Here is a 14,704-nt window from a genome sequence, read left to right on the forward strand (position 1 = left end):
TCTCCCTCCAGGTGTCCAGCTCTCGACAATTACATGGAGCTGTGTGGGCCACATGTTTTTCTGAGGCAGTGCTCACCGTGCTGTGCTCATACTTAGAGGCACCCGTGACCCCAGTGGTAACACCTACTGCTCTGACACAGTTTTTTCTCTAGGAATGAGCTTTAAAATGCAGGGAGGAATAAGTTACTTTTCTTCTGAATGGCTACCCAGAGTGATTTCCCCTCATACTATCCCAGATGTTAAAAACTCTGCAGACATCCAACACCTGCTGTAATACTGAATCCTAACCACCTGCCCACTCACACCCGACTGGAGCGATCACCACACCCTGCTTGCCTGCATTTCCCCACCTTCACACGGACACTTACTCTGGTAAGAGGAAGCTGACACTGACGGTCATTTGTTTAGAGGCATTTGCGGCCAGAGAGTCAGGGGCGCAGGTGATCTGAAACTCCCTCTGTAAAACCACGTGATGTGTGAAGTAGGCACAGCGTATGAATGAAGGGGTTTAAACCACTACAGATTATCTACACAAATAAAATGGTCCAAGAAAAGCTTTTCACCAAAATAACTTTCTTTTCAAACAAATAACCATCTTTAGGCTTGAGAAAATCTTACACATACAGCACAGCTCACAACCACTTTTAAAATCCTCTTATTAACACACACATTAATAGGTTGGTAAAACGCTGATTATCCTCTGCACGGCACTCACCGGCTCATCCCAAGGCTTCTGAGCCGGCACTGCAGTGCTTGGCTCAATTTTCTGAAATTTACTCAGAGCTTCTTCTTGAATTTGTTTCAGATGCTGTTCTAGTGGAAAATTGCCATAAGTGAAGAACCTAAAAATTTGACAGAATAGATTATTCTCTTTTAGTTTAAAAAATTAGAAATCAATACAGATGGCTTTTTGTATAAGCAGAGTGTATGCATATATGTAGCAGCTGATGACAAGCCAGCTTCCAAGTGGAAATGAACTTCATAGGAATACATTTTTTTTCACTTAGTTTAACTATAAACACTAAACAGAAGCTTTTGCTCTTTTTATAAGATAGGTGGTTCAAACAAACACAAGTTGTACAGACTGAATTAATTAAGTGTGAATTTGGCAATAGTTTCTCTTTATTTTAAATCTGTTATGAAGGTGCAATGAGACACAAATAAACTACATGTTAAGCTGCTCTGTGACCTTGGTCACAGTGACACAATAATCCATCTAAGACTGAAAGACAAAGAATCTCATGAAGTTCTATTTTAGGTTATAAATTTCAGGTTACACGTGTTTTGAAACCAACACATTTTTCAGCCGGGGGAAAAGAGTGACAATGACAGAGTTGATCTTCTCTAACATAATGATGTTTGAGCTATGGCTAAAAGCTTGAGAATGAGTGTTTTCAGCGTCCCTAAACAATGTCTGCGAGGTTTAGAAAGCGATGCCCAGAAGCAGTGGGCACCCTGGGGCTGTGCAGACACGGGCCTGTCACTGCATGTCCCCGTCAGTCACAGAGCACCTTGGGAAATGACCACCTGCTCACCTGGAGCAGTGGGAACCTGGATTTTGAGTGGGAGGACAGAAAACAAAGAAGCTACCAAAGACTAAAGTTTGTCCAAAAGACGGAATAAGCCTGAGGGAGCTCCCTTGGGCCATAGTTGGCACAACATGAGCATAAAAAATTTTAAAAATCCATTTGGTCTCTCATCTCAGATACATATATCAATATATACAAGTTAAAAAATGTGTATGAGGCTATATGGTTTTAAAAAATCAAACAAACCAAACAAAGCTAAAAAGAAAAGTGTATTTTCATTGGAGGAGCGACTGCCACCGTGTTCCCCCTAAACTGGACAGCCAAGGGAAGCAGGCACCCTGCCTTTGCCACAAAATCCTGTCCTCAGGGCGGCCCCCGGCCCTGCGGGTGGGGAAAGCTCTTCTTCACAGGAGCCCAGCTAATTCACGTAGAAGAGCTCGTTAGCAAACTTTGCTAACTCTGCTGAAGGAAGTGCTCCAGGCAACAGTCACCCACTAGTAGCAGAACAACGAACGGGTGAAAAGGAACTCAGTGTCCACAAGGTGCCAGATTACTGTCCTGGCACCGTGTCTGTCAGTACACATCTTTACGGTGGAGGGGTCGCCATCACTGTGGGAGCCTGCGAACCAGCTTTGATGTGCAGCCTCCCCACGGGGTAAGCAGGTCTGAGACGTCTGATGTGGCAGGTATGCATGCAGGCATCACCTGTGAGGTGAACCCAGTCCTTGTAGCCAAGTCCAGCTCTCAGGAAACACAGGAATATGTCCACCAGTGCCACAGGGTGGCAATCATGCATCCCAGAAGGTGACAAAATCCAGAGGCAAGCTGCCTACTCTCTTCAACTTCTATGAAAACGAGTCAGGACACTGTCCTCCACTAAAGGGCACTTAAGAGCCACACTAACAAAAGGCAATTTGTGTGCCTCACACAGGCCACAAATTTCGGGGACAACTGGAAAGTCTGATTTGGGGTAACTGGTAGGAGGCTTTAAGCAAGTCTTTTTATTTCCTTAAATATGAAAATAGTATTATCTTATGTAAGAAAACATCCTTATATTTTAGGGTCATACATACATGTATTGGGGGTAAACCCTCATATCTGTAATTTCCTTAAAATTAAGTTGGTAAAGAAAATATCCATGTGATAAGTGCATGAAAAAATCATTATTACAGTATTTTTTTGTATGCACAAAAATTTTCACAATTAAAATTTAAATGTTTTTATACTTAATCTTGCAAATTGGCTTTACATTAGTGTTTTCTTTGTCGTGTTCTCTGAAACAAGCAATTTATCAACCAACAGGTACCCAAGGTTTAATACACCTGCAGCCACCATTCTTGGAGCACTTTGGGGCCCAGGCCCTCCTCCAGGGTGTGCTGTCACCACTGTGCTGGCGGGGAAGAGTGATTGCTACTGACTCTCGGACTGAGCATCCAAGTAAAAGGCAGGCAATCTATGATGGGAAGGAGCCTGTCTAAATTCAAATGGTTCTTAAGCAAACATCTCCTTGCTAAATGTGAGAAAAGCTTATCATTTAGTGTAAGAATATACAAACAAGCCAACTCCTAACCAAGCCACCACCAAACTTTAAAGACAAAACCTCACCTGGCATTGCTGGGGTGATAATGTGTAGCATGGAACTGTTTCAGCTGCTCCCATGTGAGGTCTGGGATGCACAACGGATCACCACCAGAGATCACCGCATACGTGTGGTCAGGAAGGAGTCGGTTCTGAAGGTGCTGTGCATATAGCCTCTCGTTGTCTGTCTTCAAGTTAAAAAAATATACATATACTTAACATAACACACATTATTACAACACAGCAAGTTAATCACATTCTGGGAGCATATACCTCTAACACCTTGCGAGTAAAACTTTCCCAATGGTAGACAAGGGCACCCACACTGACATTGTTTAACAAAGCACTCAGTCCACTCATGATCTGTGCACAGGACTGAGGGACCAGCTCTCTCAGGAGGCTCATCCATGTTGCCGTGTGCACTTGGTGACGAACAAATGCACAGCGAGGGCTGAGGGACAGATGTCCTAAGCTCCCTCTGCCCACGAGCTGTGTGGGAGGTGCAGTCCCACGGGCATCCAGAAGGAAAGTGGTTACACTAACTTGAGTTTTAAGGTGCTCAGAGGAAACAATGCCCAAACCGAGGACTGAAGATGAGAAACAGCTGCCAGCTGCAGGAGCAGCCGGCAAGGGGGAAGGGCTCCAAAGTCAGGGGGCTGGGAGGACAAGGCCCAGGATAGGGACTCTCAAACTGTCTGGCCTCTGACCCCTCATACTCCCAAACAAACATTCACAAGCTCCCAAAGAGCTTCTGGTGATGTGCATTTCTTGACCACGTAGGGGAGTGTGTGTATAACTTTTCTATATTAGAAATGAAAACTGAAAACTCGTAAAACTACTTATTCATTCACTAACTTAAGCCATCATTACATGTTAACCAGTATGTTCTTAAAAATACTTTTCATAACAAAAAAAATTATTGAGAAAATTGACACTGTTTTAGATATTTTACAATTCTCTTTAACATGTGGCTTCATAAGAGACAGCTGGCTTCTATGTCTGCTTCTGTGCTGACATCACACACCATGTAACACGGCCTTGGAAAAGCCCACTGCATGCTCAGTAGGAATGAGGGTGGACGTTTTAGTGCTGCCGTGAAAAGGGTTCTTCTCTCACAGACCCCGAGCAGACCACACTCGGGGTCCCCAGCACACAGAACTGCTCTGCAAGAGTGGGGTCTAGGATGACTGGGAGCTGGGCTCCCAGCTAATTTAATAAATCCCACACAATGAGAATATTAAGCGACATAACAGAATGTCAACCACCTTCCAAACCTACTTATATTGCAATGTTTTACAGAGTACGATAATTTTAACGTAAGAAGGAAAAAACTCACAAATGCTCCTTTCATCTCATTGAAGACAACCCCTTTGAAAACCAAGGCTGTCTGCGGGTCATGGGGATTCTCGTGTTCCAGTCGCCAGCCCTCCTGCCTAAAAAATGGTGAACAATTAATTACACGATGATAGTGCCTCTGATACTGAAAAGTCTACAATCAGTCAGTCATTACGTACCAGAAGTCAAGTTCTCGCAAGCACGGGAAAAAGGCCGCATCCAAATACACAGAGAGGAGGTTCTGGAAGTCCTTGGGGTTTTGTGTGGAAAACGGGTACATGGTATAGTCACTAGCTGAGTGTAAATGAAAGGGAGGATTGTAATACATCAGATTTTCATGGGAACCATGGTCCAGCACCAAATACCACCTCACAGGCTTAGAACGGCAGCTTGTCTGTGAGGACGCCCACTGAATTTGCTCTTTAACTGCACTTGTAACAGCACTTCTGTGCACACCATCAGCCTATTCACTCTGTTCCCCAAAATGAAAACTCAACACCACAACCATCAACATGACATAATGCCACAAAGGTTGAAGTGTATAGCTATGTTCCATAAAAAAAATACCCTGTTCTGACCTTTTCCAGAAAAACCTCAGATGCCTTTTTCCTAAAATTCCCATTTTTATAATCCAATCACAATACTGCTCTCCTAAAGGATTAAATTTCTGACACCCTTCAACTAGAACTGAGCATGATATCTATTCTCACCTCCAGGGCCTGACTTCCCCGCTCATCTTAGAAATGGGCCCAACCGCAGTTTCGGGCCAGAACGTTGGTCTTACCTGTGAAGGCGTTCATAAAGGTGGACAGCGACCTGTTCAGCATTTTGAAGAAGGGGTCTCTGCATGGGTATTTCTGTGAGCCACACAGGACCGTGTGCTCGAGGACGTGTGGGACCCCAGTGCTGTCCGTGGGGGTGGTGCGAAACTGCACGCTGCGGGCAGAAGAGAGCCACGACAGGGCATGTAAGTGCACACCGCCCGACAGCCGCTGACCGTGCCGCCACCTCGGAATTCATCATTTTAACACAGTATCCCTCATGGAAATGTTTGTCAACTGTAGTGTGTAGAATCACTGACTGCAACTGTAAACTTTATGTCCCTGAGAACTTAAACTCACTTAATCTTTTCCTTGTCTTTTCAGGGCAGTGTCAGTACCATTACTTTAAACTATGGCAATGCTCTAAGGCAGGGGTGTGAAACTCATTTTCACCAGGGGCCACATCAGCCTCGCAGTTCCTTCAAAGGGCCGAAATAATTTTAGGACTGTGTAAATGTAATTACTCCTTAGCTGTTAAGGAATTGACATTGCATTCGGCCCTTTGAAGGCAACCATGAGGCTGATGTGGCCCCTGATGAAAATGAGTTTGACCCTTGCTGTAAGGAGAAACATGCAAGAATGTGCTCGCATGGTGTCTGCTCACCTGAACAGGTTATTCGTGTCTTCTCGGGCCAGGTGCAAATATTTTGCTCCTGTTTTGTCATGGCTGAGCTTCACGGCGGTCAGGAACAGTTCAGGGACAGATGTTACCTGAATCAACAACAGGAATGTGAGGCTAAACTCAATGGGAAAGGCATTCAGAATGGTTACGTTAAATCCACTGAGGGATGGTCTGCCTTCAAGTAGGACGATTTCGGAACATTGGCACGTAGGTGCTGAAGGCACATCAGGAACCACCTTGTCCAAACCTGAATCTTACAAACGAGGAAAGTAAGAGCTATGCTGACAATAATACACTCCTTACCTTTTCAGAATGCTTAGTATTTGCCAGGCATTTTCTAAACAGTTCATGGTTACCCGGTGAGGAGGTGTTCTCGCCCCTGTTAAAGATGAGAACACGGAGGCTCGGAGCAAGAGCTCCTCTCCTGTAGCTCCTTCACACCATTCTGTCACACCAGAGCCCCCGAGGAATGAGGGCTTCCCTCGGGATGTCAGAATGACTGGCACAGGGACTGGGTCCAAGAGTAGAATATACCCGGTGGCCGGGAAGCCAAGTTAAAGTCAGGGGGTCGGAAGTAATTTGGGATAAGCTGACCACAAATATGTCATCATCCCTCCACTTCCTACTCAGGTCTCAGAGGCAGCTGATTTTATCTCCCTTCTAACTGTCTGCTTAAACTGCTGAGGCACGTGCCCAGGTGATCAAGGTTGGACATGTACACAAGCTTCCTAGGGTGGCGTTAATGCGCAGTTTGCCCCTACAGTGCAGGCATGGAGAGAGCTGCCACACAGCCTGATAAAAGGAAGAAGTCTTGACTGGAAAATTCTACAAGTCAGCTTTTCTTCCAAAAAAGCCAGATTTTTCACGCAAACCCACTTTGTCCCCGGTTTACAAGAGCAGCCAAGCAGAGCCAGCCCCAGAGCCAATTCAGAGGACATTCCTTCTGCGCTGCCTCTCTGTGCTCAAGCATAAGCTTAATAAAATCTATCTGGAAATTTCTCTGGCGCTTTCTCTCAGTTTCTATCTTGGGGAAGCCAAGGACCCCAGCATAATCACAAGAACATCCCCAAGAGGAAAATGTTGAAGTGGGCCTTAGCCTGGGGCAGCTAGGATGCCTGGGGACTAGGCTTGGCCTCACCTAGTTTATGAGAAGTTCCCAGTGCTGAGCTGGGAACATCACCAGTTACTTGTTCCTAATAGGGGAGAGGGTAAGGGAGAGGGTCCAGGATGGTACAATTGTAGGAGGGTGCAGCCAAAGGGTCCCCCAAAGAAGGATTTGTAATGGGGTTCAGAACTCAAGATGTCCAGGAAATATTAGAAAAATATATAGGATGTCCTCACCCCCCACCCCAGGTGTGGGTTGGGGGAAGGGACAAATGGAGCAGGGTCATTGAGAGCTGTTTCCCATAGCAACAGCCTTGCAGCTATCCTCTGGTGTGGTCTTTTACCATATCTATGGCCTTTGGCTGGCTACATAGATATGTTAAATAGCTCTGGCCAGGGATATGGAAGTAACTTTCCCTGGTTACAGTGCCTGGGAGGCAACTCCCCCTAGTTACAGCGCCTGTAACCACCTGCCCAGACCTACAATGGCAACCCAGTAAAGCTGGAAGGCTTTGAGAGTTCTGGCATGTGAGGCCGAGTGTGGGAGGAATCGGAAATGGGGCTGCAGAGGAAGATTGGCACAAGGATTTAAAACCCAGACTTGGCGGCCATTGAAAAGAGAACCATGCGGCTTTCACAGAGTGGGGACTCTTGCAGCTGCAGCCGCCTGCAGCTCCTCTACTGCCTGGCTCCAAGCCCCAGCCAGCTCTGCAGCAGCGGCCTGGAGAAGGGGCCACCAGTAAGTGACTGGGGAGCACCGGGTCACCATTCTGCCACTGCAGCCACCGCCAGTCCTCCGCGGGCTGCGCCCGCGCTCTCACCGCTGGGGCTCAGCCAACCTCGCCGCTACCTGCTCTGGCCAGGACACGATGAGCTCCACACTAGCCCTCTTGGTGCAGCTGCTGCCGCTGCTGCCATTACTCTCCCAGAAAGGGGGATCACCCCCCAACCCAGCCATGAGAAGAATCACCTCGCCACTTTAGCTGGAGATCCTGGCAACACAACCAATGGTGCTGGGAACTAAGGAAGGCCTGCCAGCTGAGCACAAATTACTAGGAAGAACCGAGAACTGCCTAAGCCACGGACTTCTATTTCTTTCCCTGAGATAGGTACCCCAGATTGGGCAAAGAGGGGAGGGAAGGACTGTGTGTGTTTGTGGATGTTTTAAGGGACTTTGGGATTTTGACAAAAACATTAAGTCATTACTTTTAGTCTGTATAATTTGAATAAATAATTCCTTTACTTTTCACCAATCTCTAACATGGAAAGCTATAATTCTCTGGCTTAGGGAAAGGTAAACCTAGTACAGGGGGACCCCAGGAGAAACGGGGGTCAATTCTGTAGCATTGTGGGACCCTCTTCCCTGGTGGCCAATCGGGGAGGATCATGGGAAACCACATGCACAGTAGCTTTAAAGTAACACAACTACTTGTATATACTCAGTAAAAGCCCACCAAAACTAGCCAGGAAGGATCTGCCCTATAAGAATAAAGTCCCTCCAGCCCATGAGGTCAGTCTCTGCCTGGAGTTGGCCTGCTCCCGTGTTCTCTTATATTAACTCTGGGTGTTCGGTTCAATTCTTTGTCCCAATCACTAAGAACCTGGTTACCTGTGCCCACCTGTGACACAATGAAAAGGAACACACTCTCTCTGAAGGTGGCCATCTCTTTCTGCGTCAGCCTTCATGAAATCTCCACAGGCTCAGTACTGAAGGAGTTGGCTTCTTGCCTAACTTTGCCAGGGCCTCTCCCCTTCAATCACAATACCCACTGTGTCACTGACCACCAGACTGCTATCATCCCCACTTTTCAGAGGCCATGGAAGTGGCTTGTCCACACTGACTACAGCAAGTTACTGGGGGGGGCAGAGGTTAGAGCTGGGGGGAGGGGTGCTGTGTACGGAACCACTTCAAGTGGCATGGAAATGTAGCTCAGCACTCACGTGGAACAACCAGTGGAATGCGAGTGGCACACAGGACCACACCCACGGAGAGGTTTTCCTGTGGGGAATCAGGCCTGCATTGTACCTAGCCTGCTATGAGGTTCGCTTTTGCTAAAACTCCCTCACCCTGAATTGAGGCAACAAGTGCTTACTGCAACTTCCTAAAATCTGAGCTAAACCTCCCAAGTATGGACTGTGACTGGTTCAACCACTTTTCCCCTTGGTCTACAACATCCTTCTCTTTGAATTAGCAACATTCTTTCCTTTGTTACCTGTAAAAGGTAGTCCCCTGCAGTGACCCTGTGCATAGTAAATGAGGACTACCTTCTGTGTGATGTACCCAGAGAAGCAATAAAAGCTTGTGCAGCAGAGGCTGGGGCCCTCTCACCCTCTCTCTCTTAGAGAGTGGCCATGCCGTCCCTTTTTCTCACCAGGACTTCCGTTGTCCGTATGTATTTGTTCTCTAGCAGCCACAACATACACAGATCCTGCTGGCCAGGATCCACCTCAGTGCTGAGCTGTAATTTACAGCTATTAGATTGCTTACATCTCCAAACTTATTATACTTCATAAAAGATGATCAGTGTGTTAAAATCAGTACTACAGAGAGATGTCTGCCTCATCACAACTTTCATGGTAACTATTTCTCAAACAAGGATGATCACAGTTTATCATAGCTTCCATAAAACCTGAATAATAGAAGATAGGCATTAGTTGAACCTATCGTTACAATGACTTCACAGCACATGTAAATCAAACAAACCACCATACTGTATGCCTTAAACTTATACAGTGTTAGATGTCAATTATTTCTCAATAAAACTGGGGATGGCCCCTTGAAAAATAAAAGAATCCACTCCTCTGAATAAGGCGCTCATTACCACACTGTATTAGAGATCCTCATCCCTTTGCATGGCCTCTGGGGCTCACCCTGTCTTGACCTGCTGTTCTAGGCCCCGGCCTTGAGGCAGCCCCCAGCACTGCTGCGTTGCCTCGGAGAGAGGTGGTGGCTATCCTGAACTTCACTGCCACCTTCTCTACAACACCTCCTTCTCCAGGAACCTCCCCTATCCTGCCACAGAGTAGCCACCCTCTCCTCCTGTCTTCCTTTTGCTCCCCCTGCACTTCTGCCGTGAAGTTCCTCACACTATTCCTGTATTCCGACAGCAGGAGACCTCTGGACTGTGAGCTGCTTGGCTCCATACGTGTCAGCACGTCAAGCACAGCAGGAAGCCAACAGCCAGGCAATTATGGGCAGCACAGATTTCTCAATTAATTGCATTAAAGAAAAAACAATGTGAAAGTTTAAGCAAGACAAAAACAAAACTAAAATCCATTTTAACAAAGACTGAAGTAAACATAGGACCATACTCTCTTTTCCATAATTCGGAAGCCCAAATGGCTCAAAACCAGAAAGATTTTGCTAAGTTTGTAGCAAACTCATTTGATGGTAAAACCTGACCTGAATGGGTGTGGGACATCCAGAGTCTTTATGTGTCACACTCATTGTGGACTGTCAGGTGTCAGGGTGCAGAAACACTAAGGAGTTTGATTGACTGTCTAAAATCTGAAAGAGTTCCGAGGAAGGATTGGGAAGCTGTACTGAGAAAGTCCTTTCATTTGCTAACTCCACACACTTGAGCAGCTACTGTGAAGCAGAAGGACATCAGGGCCCAGAGTACAAAGATAAAAACAGAGCAGGGATCCACTCCAAAGGTCCTCACAGTCTCTCACTGAAGATGTCAGGACAGACCTTACCTGGCTCACAGTGAATCCGTGGATCTTCTCTCCGACCCTGTGCTGCAGCGCCCGCTCACAGGCTTTGGTGCTTCCACATCTCCATGCTCTGCCGTTGGCACTGCTACAGCCACAGAAAGTCATCAAAGTTAGAGGTCTTGCAGGACATTCGGCTCATGTAGTTCAGCAACATAAGAAAAATACTGTCACGTAATAGCGATAATTCCAATTAAACTCTCATCTTCCAATGACATTCCAGAAAACTAATTTCTACCAAAGTTTTTTCAATGTGAATGACCTTTTATTTCAACTCAGCTTAAGCTTCATAGCATCAACTAATAATTAAACATTGAAAACCTTTATTTGTACAGGTTCATAAATAACTATAATACAATTATGACACCAATTTCCCTTAGTTGTATTTTAAAAACTCATGTCAAAATGGTTTTTTCCATCACAGTATCTCAATGAATTCATATTACAGTGAAGTCCCATTATACACCTAATAAGTGGTGAAAATTAGGAAGCTGAGGATTACCAGAAACTCACACACTGCTCCTGGGAGTGAAAACTGGAACAGTGACTGTGGAACAGCATTTGGCATTACTTGGACCGCAGTTCACTCACCCAGACGTACAGGTAATCCATGCTTTTTAAAATCCACCCTCTAGCAGAAGGATCTTGTAACTTCACTTTAGGAAAGACCTACATTAGGATCTGTTTCACCAACCAAAAGAAATCTCAAAGGGATTTTCATGGTTTTTTAAGGCTAAAATCAGAAACAGCATCCTGCATTTGTTTCTTGGGAGCCATTACAGAGGCAGCATGCACCCAGAGAGCAGGGAGAGTGGCTCCACCAAGCTCCTTCCTGGGGAACCACACTCAGCATCTCAGCATCAAGCTACCCAAGCTCTGCACTGGATCTGTGAGCATCTATACTGTGCCTCAACTTATTCTGTGCCTTCTGGCTTTTACTATATGTTAGTGCTATTTTGGGCTTTATGCCTTAACTGGTATGATTTGATAGGTTATTTGGGGGGTTTGGGACTGTTAAAAAATTGCTTTTTGTTTTATACCATTTTGGCTTAGGAAAAGTTTCATGGGAACGTTCTAATTTAGGACCACAGGGGAAACCTGTAAATGTCGTGGAAACCAGTACCAGAGCAACAGCACACATACACAAGGCTGGTACCATTCCTCAGAGTCCACCAATAGACACCATTCAATCAATAAACTCTGCCATAAGAATAAAGGGACTACAACTACATGTAACAAAGATGTGGGTAAGGCAACGCTGAAGCAAAAAATAAATGAATAAATTAATAAAGGATACAAATGATAAACAGTATTATTTCAAACAGGTACCACTGTATTGTAGGCATGTATATAGATGGTAAAACTATAAAGGAGAGCAAGGAGGTAAGTTCTGTAAGCCAGGGGAGAGATTACATCTAAGAGGTAAGGAATATTATGACCAATTAGGGGTAATCTTAAACTGGGTAATGGTGATACAACTTATTTTTAAATAAAATTTCTCTCAGCTGTATTACATGTTTTATAGGATTTTCTACATTAACATGTCTCTCAAAAATATTTTTTTAAAGATATGTACAGAAGGGAAACACTCAGGCAATACTATGGAGATTGCTATAATCAACCAACATTTTCCTTACTGATTAAGCAAATTCTAAACTGTGGGATATTTTAAGAAGTTACTTATCATCAAGAACACAACCAGGAGAGGGTTATCAGCAGGGAGGTGGAGGGGGGAGAACAGGGAAAAGGTACAGGGAATAAGAAGCATAGATGGTAGGTAGAAAATAGACAAGGGAGGTTAAGAATAGTATAGTAAATGGAGAAGCCAAAGAACTTACATGTATGACCCATGGACATGAACTAAGGTGTGGAGGAATACTGGTGGGAGGGTGCAGGACAGAGGGGAATAAAGGGGGAGCGCATGGGACAACTGTGAGAGCATAATCAATAAAACATATATTTTTTAAAAAAGGAACCCAACCATGAAAAGCAAAACAGCCACGTGTATGAACAGCTAGTGTATGAACGGTCAGAGGCAACATGGGCTCTCCCCCATACCACTTTCTGGTACCTGGCTACACAAATGAACAATGCCCCAACACCATGAGGGTATCCCAACACACATTCCCTTCTTAGGCTAACAGCACCATAAATTAAGTAAGGTTTTGTGAATTAGCATGCAACTTAGGCTTTTTAAATAAGTAAAATGTTACACTTTACAAACGCATATGGCATGATACTTATTCACAGTTGAAAACTAAATGTAATCTTTCCCCACAAATATGGTCATTTTGAAAAGTTCAAATCCTGGAGGCTACAATTTTATAAACACAGCAGTTTAAATTCAAGTACTTCCGTGGAAACCTCAGGTCTCTTAAGGACTCTCCACCCACAAAAAAGGGAGGCAAACATATTAATGAGACCCATAAACTATCAGTTACTTTTATCACATGTATTAAAAGCCACATCAGTGACAATCCCACTCTGAATTCCCAGAGAGAAAGGAGGTCACGGGATAGCTCCATGGGCCTTGGCCCTGCTTTACTCCATGACTTATCTCGCTCGCTGCATGACCCTAACCCTGGTTCCTGGACAAGATCCCTTTGGTGGGGGTGGGGGGGGGACAGGGGGGTAGGGCACTGGGTAAGGGAGGCCTTTGGAGAGGGCTGCACTCCCATCAGGAGAGGCTAAGAGGATCTGTTACCCAGGCCGTGAAACGGTTTTCAGGCTCTTAGAGTCCAGGACCCCCAGATGAGAGGTCTAGGGGTAATGGCCCCCACAGCAAGAAGCCTCGGGGTACAAGAGCCCCAGCCAGTCGAGGAGTCTAGAAGTCCAGGAGGGAGCCCCAGGAGAGAGGTCTAAAAGTGCAGGAGCCCCCGGTGAGGGGTCTCAGGGCACTAGAACCCCGGGAAAGTAGTCTCGGGGTTAGAGGGGTTTTGGGATGTGAGAGCCACAGAAGAGGAGCCTCAAGAAACGGGAGCCCCAGGAGAGGGGCTTCAGGATACGAGAGCCCACGCAAAGGGTCCCGGGATACAGAAGCCCCAGGCGCAAGGTCTCGGGGTATGGAAGCCCCAAGAGGCAGGATCTAGGAGTCCTCGAGCCCCAAGCAAGGGATCTCAGAATAGAGCAGCCCCAGAAGAGGGGTCTCGGGGTACAAAAGTCCCAGGCGAGGGTACAAGGGTGAGCGAGTCCCCAGAGCAGAAAGCTGTGATGCAACACCTCCTGCCCGAACAAGACCTTGAAGACTCCCGCCCCTTCCCCGCCGCCAGGCTAGCGTCCGCGGCCTTCCAGCTTCCCAGTGCCCAGCCCCTCTTCTCCACCTCCTCGCCTTCTTTCCTTTGGCCCGCATCTCACCCGCAGTTCAGCTGCCGCAAAGCAACCGGTATTTGTCCGGTGCAACGCCACATGGCGTGTGACTAGCGTGTTAGTCCAGCGCTACGACCTATTTATCCCTACGCACTGAGCCGGCCGCGATCTCATTGGTTGGCACTTGGGAGCGACGCCCTCACGAACAGGCTGGCAGAAAGAGGCGGTGGAGGGGCGGGCCTGTGCTGGCGAGGGGCGGGCCTGTGTGGGTGAGGGGCGGGCCTGTGCGTTGAGGGCGGGCCTGGGTGGATGAAGGGAAAGGGTTTCGTAAATAAGGAACTGGGGTTGCTTAGGTGAGGGATATTAACTCACTCCCCCCCCCCACCTGCATTGCTCTGATAAGAAAACACACATGATTTCTAAGATTTTCAAAATACCCACGAGTCCTCCTCAAACCCTGCAGAGACAAAGACGCTTAAGGAAGGCAGAGAATGACTAGGTGGGCTTGCACTGCTGTTGTGGGTTGGGAGGGGCATCAGGGATTAACCACACGTGGACACTGCTGTGGGGGTCACTTGTCAGAAGGCGGCACCCACTTGTGACTTCACCTCAGAGCTTTGGCCTCCTCTCCCTGTCTCCCTCATTTCTTCTACTGACCTACGACTATAAATGGACTAAAATCTTCCTGCACCTTT

At 46.4% G+C, this 14,704-nt stretch overlaps 1 protein-coding gene across 1 annotated transcript in view; it reads right to left on the minus strand.

Moving 5' to 3' along the window:
- Positions 1-14,189, minus strand: part of PITRM1 (pitrilysin metallopeptidase 1) — a 35,641-nt gene extending 21,452 nt beyond the window's left edge. The window contains exons 1-9 of the mRNA XM_045820370.1: positions 14,058-14,189; positions 10,689-10,791; positions 5,868-5,974; positions 5,227-5,378; positions 4,622-4,736; positions 4,444-4,540; positions 3,135-3,295; positions 716-842; positions 369-457 (exon numbers count right to left, since the gene is read on the minus strand). Of these exons, the coding sequence (XP_045676326.1) occupies positions 369-457; positions 716-842; positions 3,135-3,295; positions 4,444-4,540; positions 4,622-4,736; positions 5,227-5,378; positions 5,868-5,974; positions 10,689-10,791; positions 14,058-14,110 (1,004 nt within the window). The 5' untranslated portion in view covers positions 14,111-14,189. The remainder of the gene's footprint in view (positions 1-368; positions 458-715; positions 843-3,134; positions 3,296-4,443; positions 4,541-4,621; positions 4,737-5,226; positions 5,379-5,867; positions 5,975-10,688; positions 10,792-14,057) is intronic.
- Positions 14,190-14,704: the final 515 nt, after the last annotated feature.

This window comes from Phyllostomus hastatus, unplaced genomic scaffold (assembly GCF_019186645.2).
Source record: "Phyllostomus hastatus isolate PE091 unplaced genomic scaffold, TTU_PhHast_1.1 phas_scaffold_39, whole genome shotgun sequence".
NCBI lineage: Eukaryota > Metazoa > Chordata > Mammalia > Chiroptera > Phyllostomidae > Phyllostomus > Phyllostomus hastatus.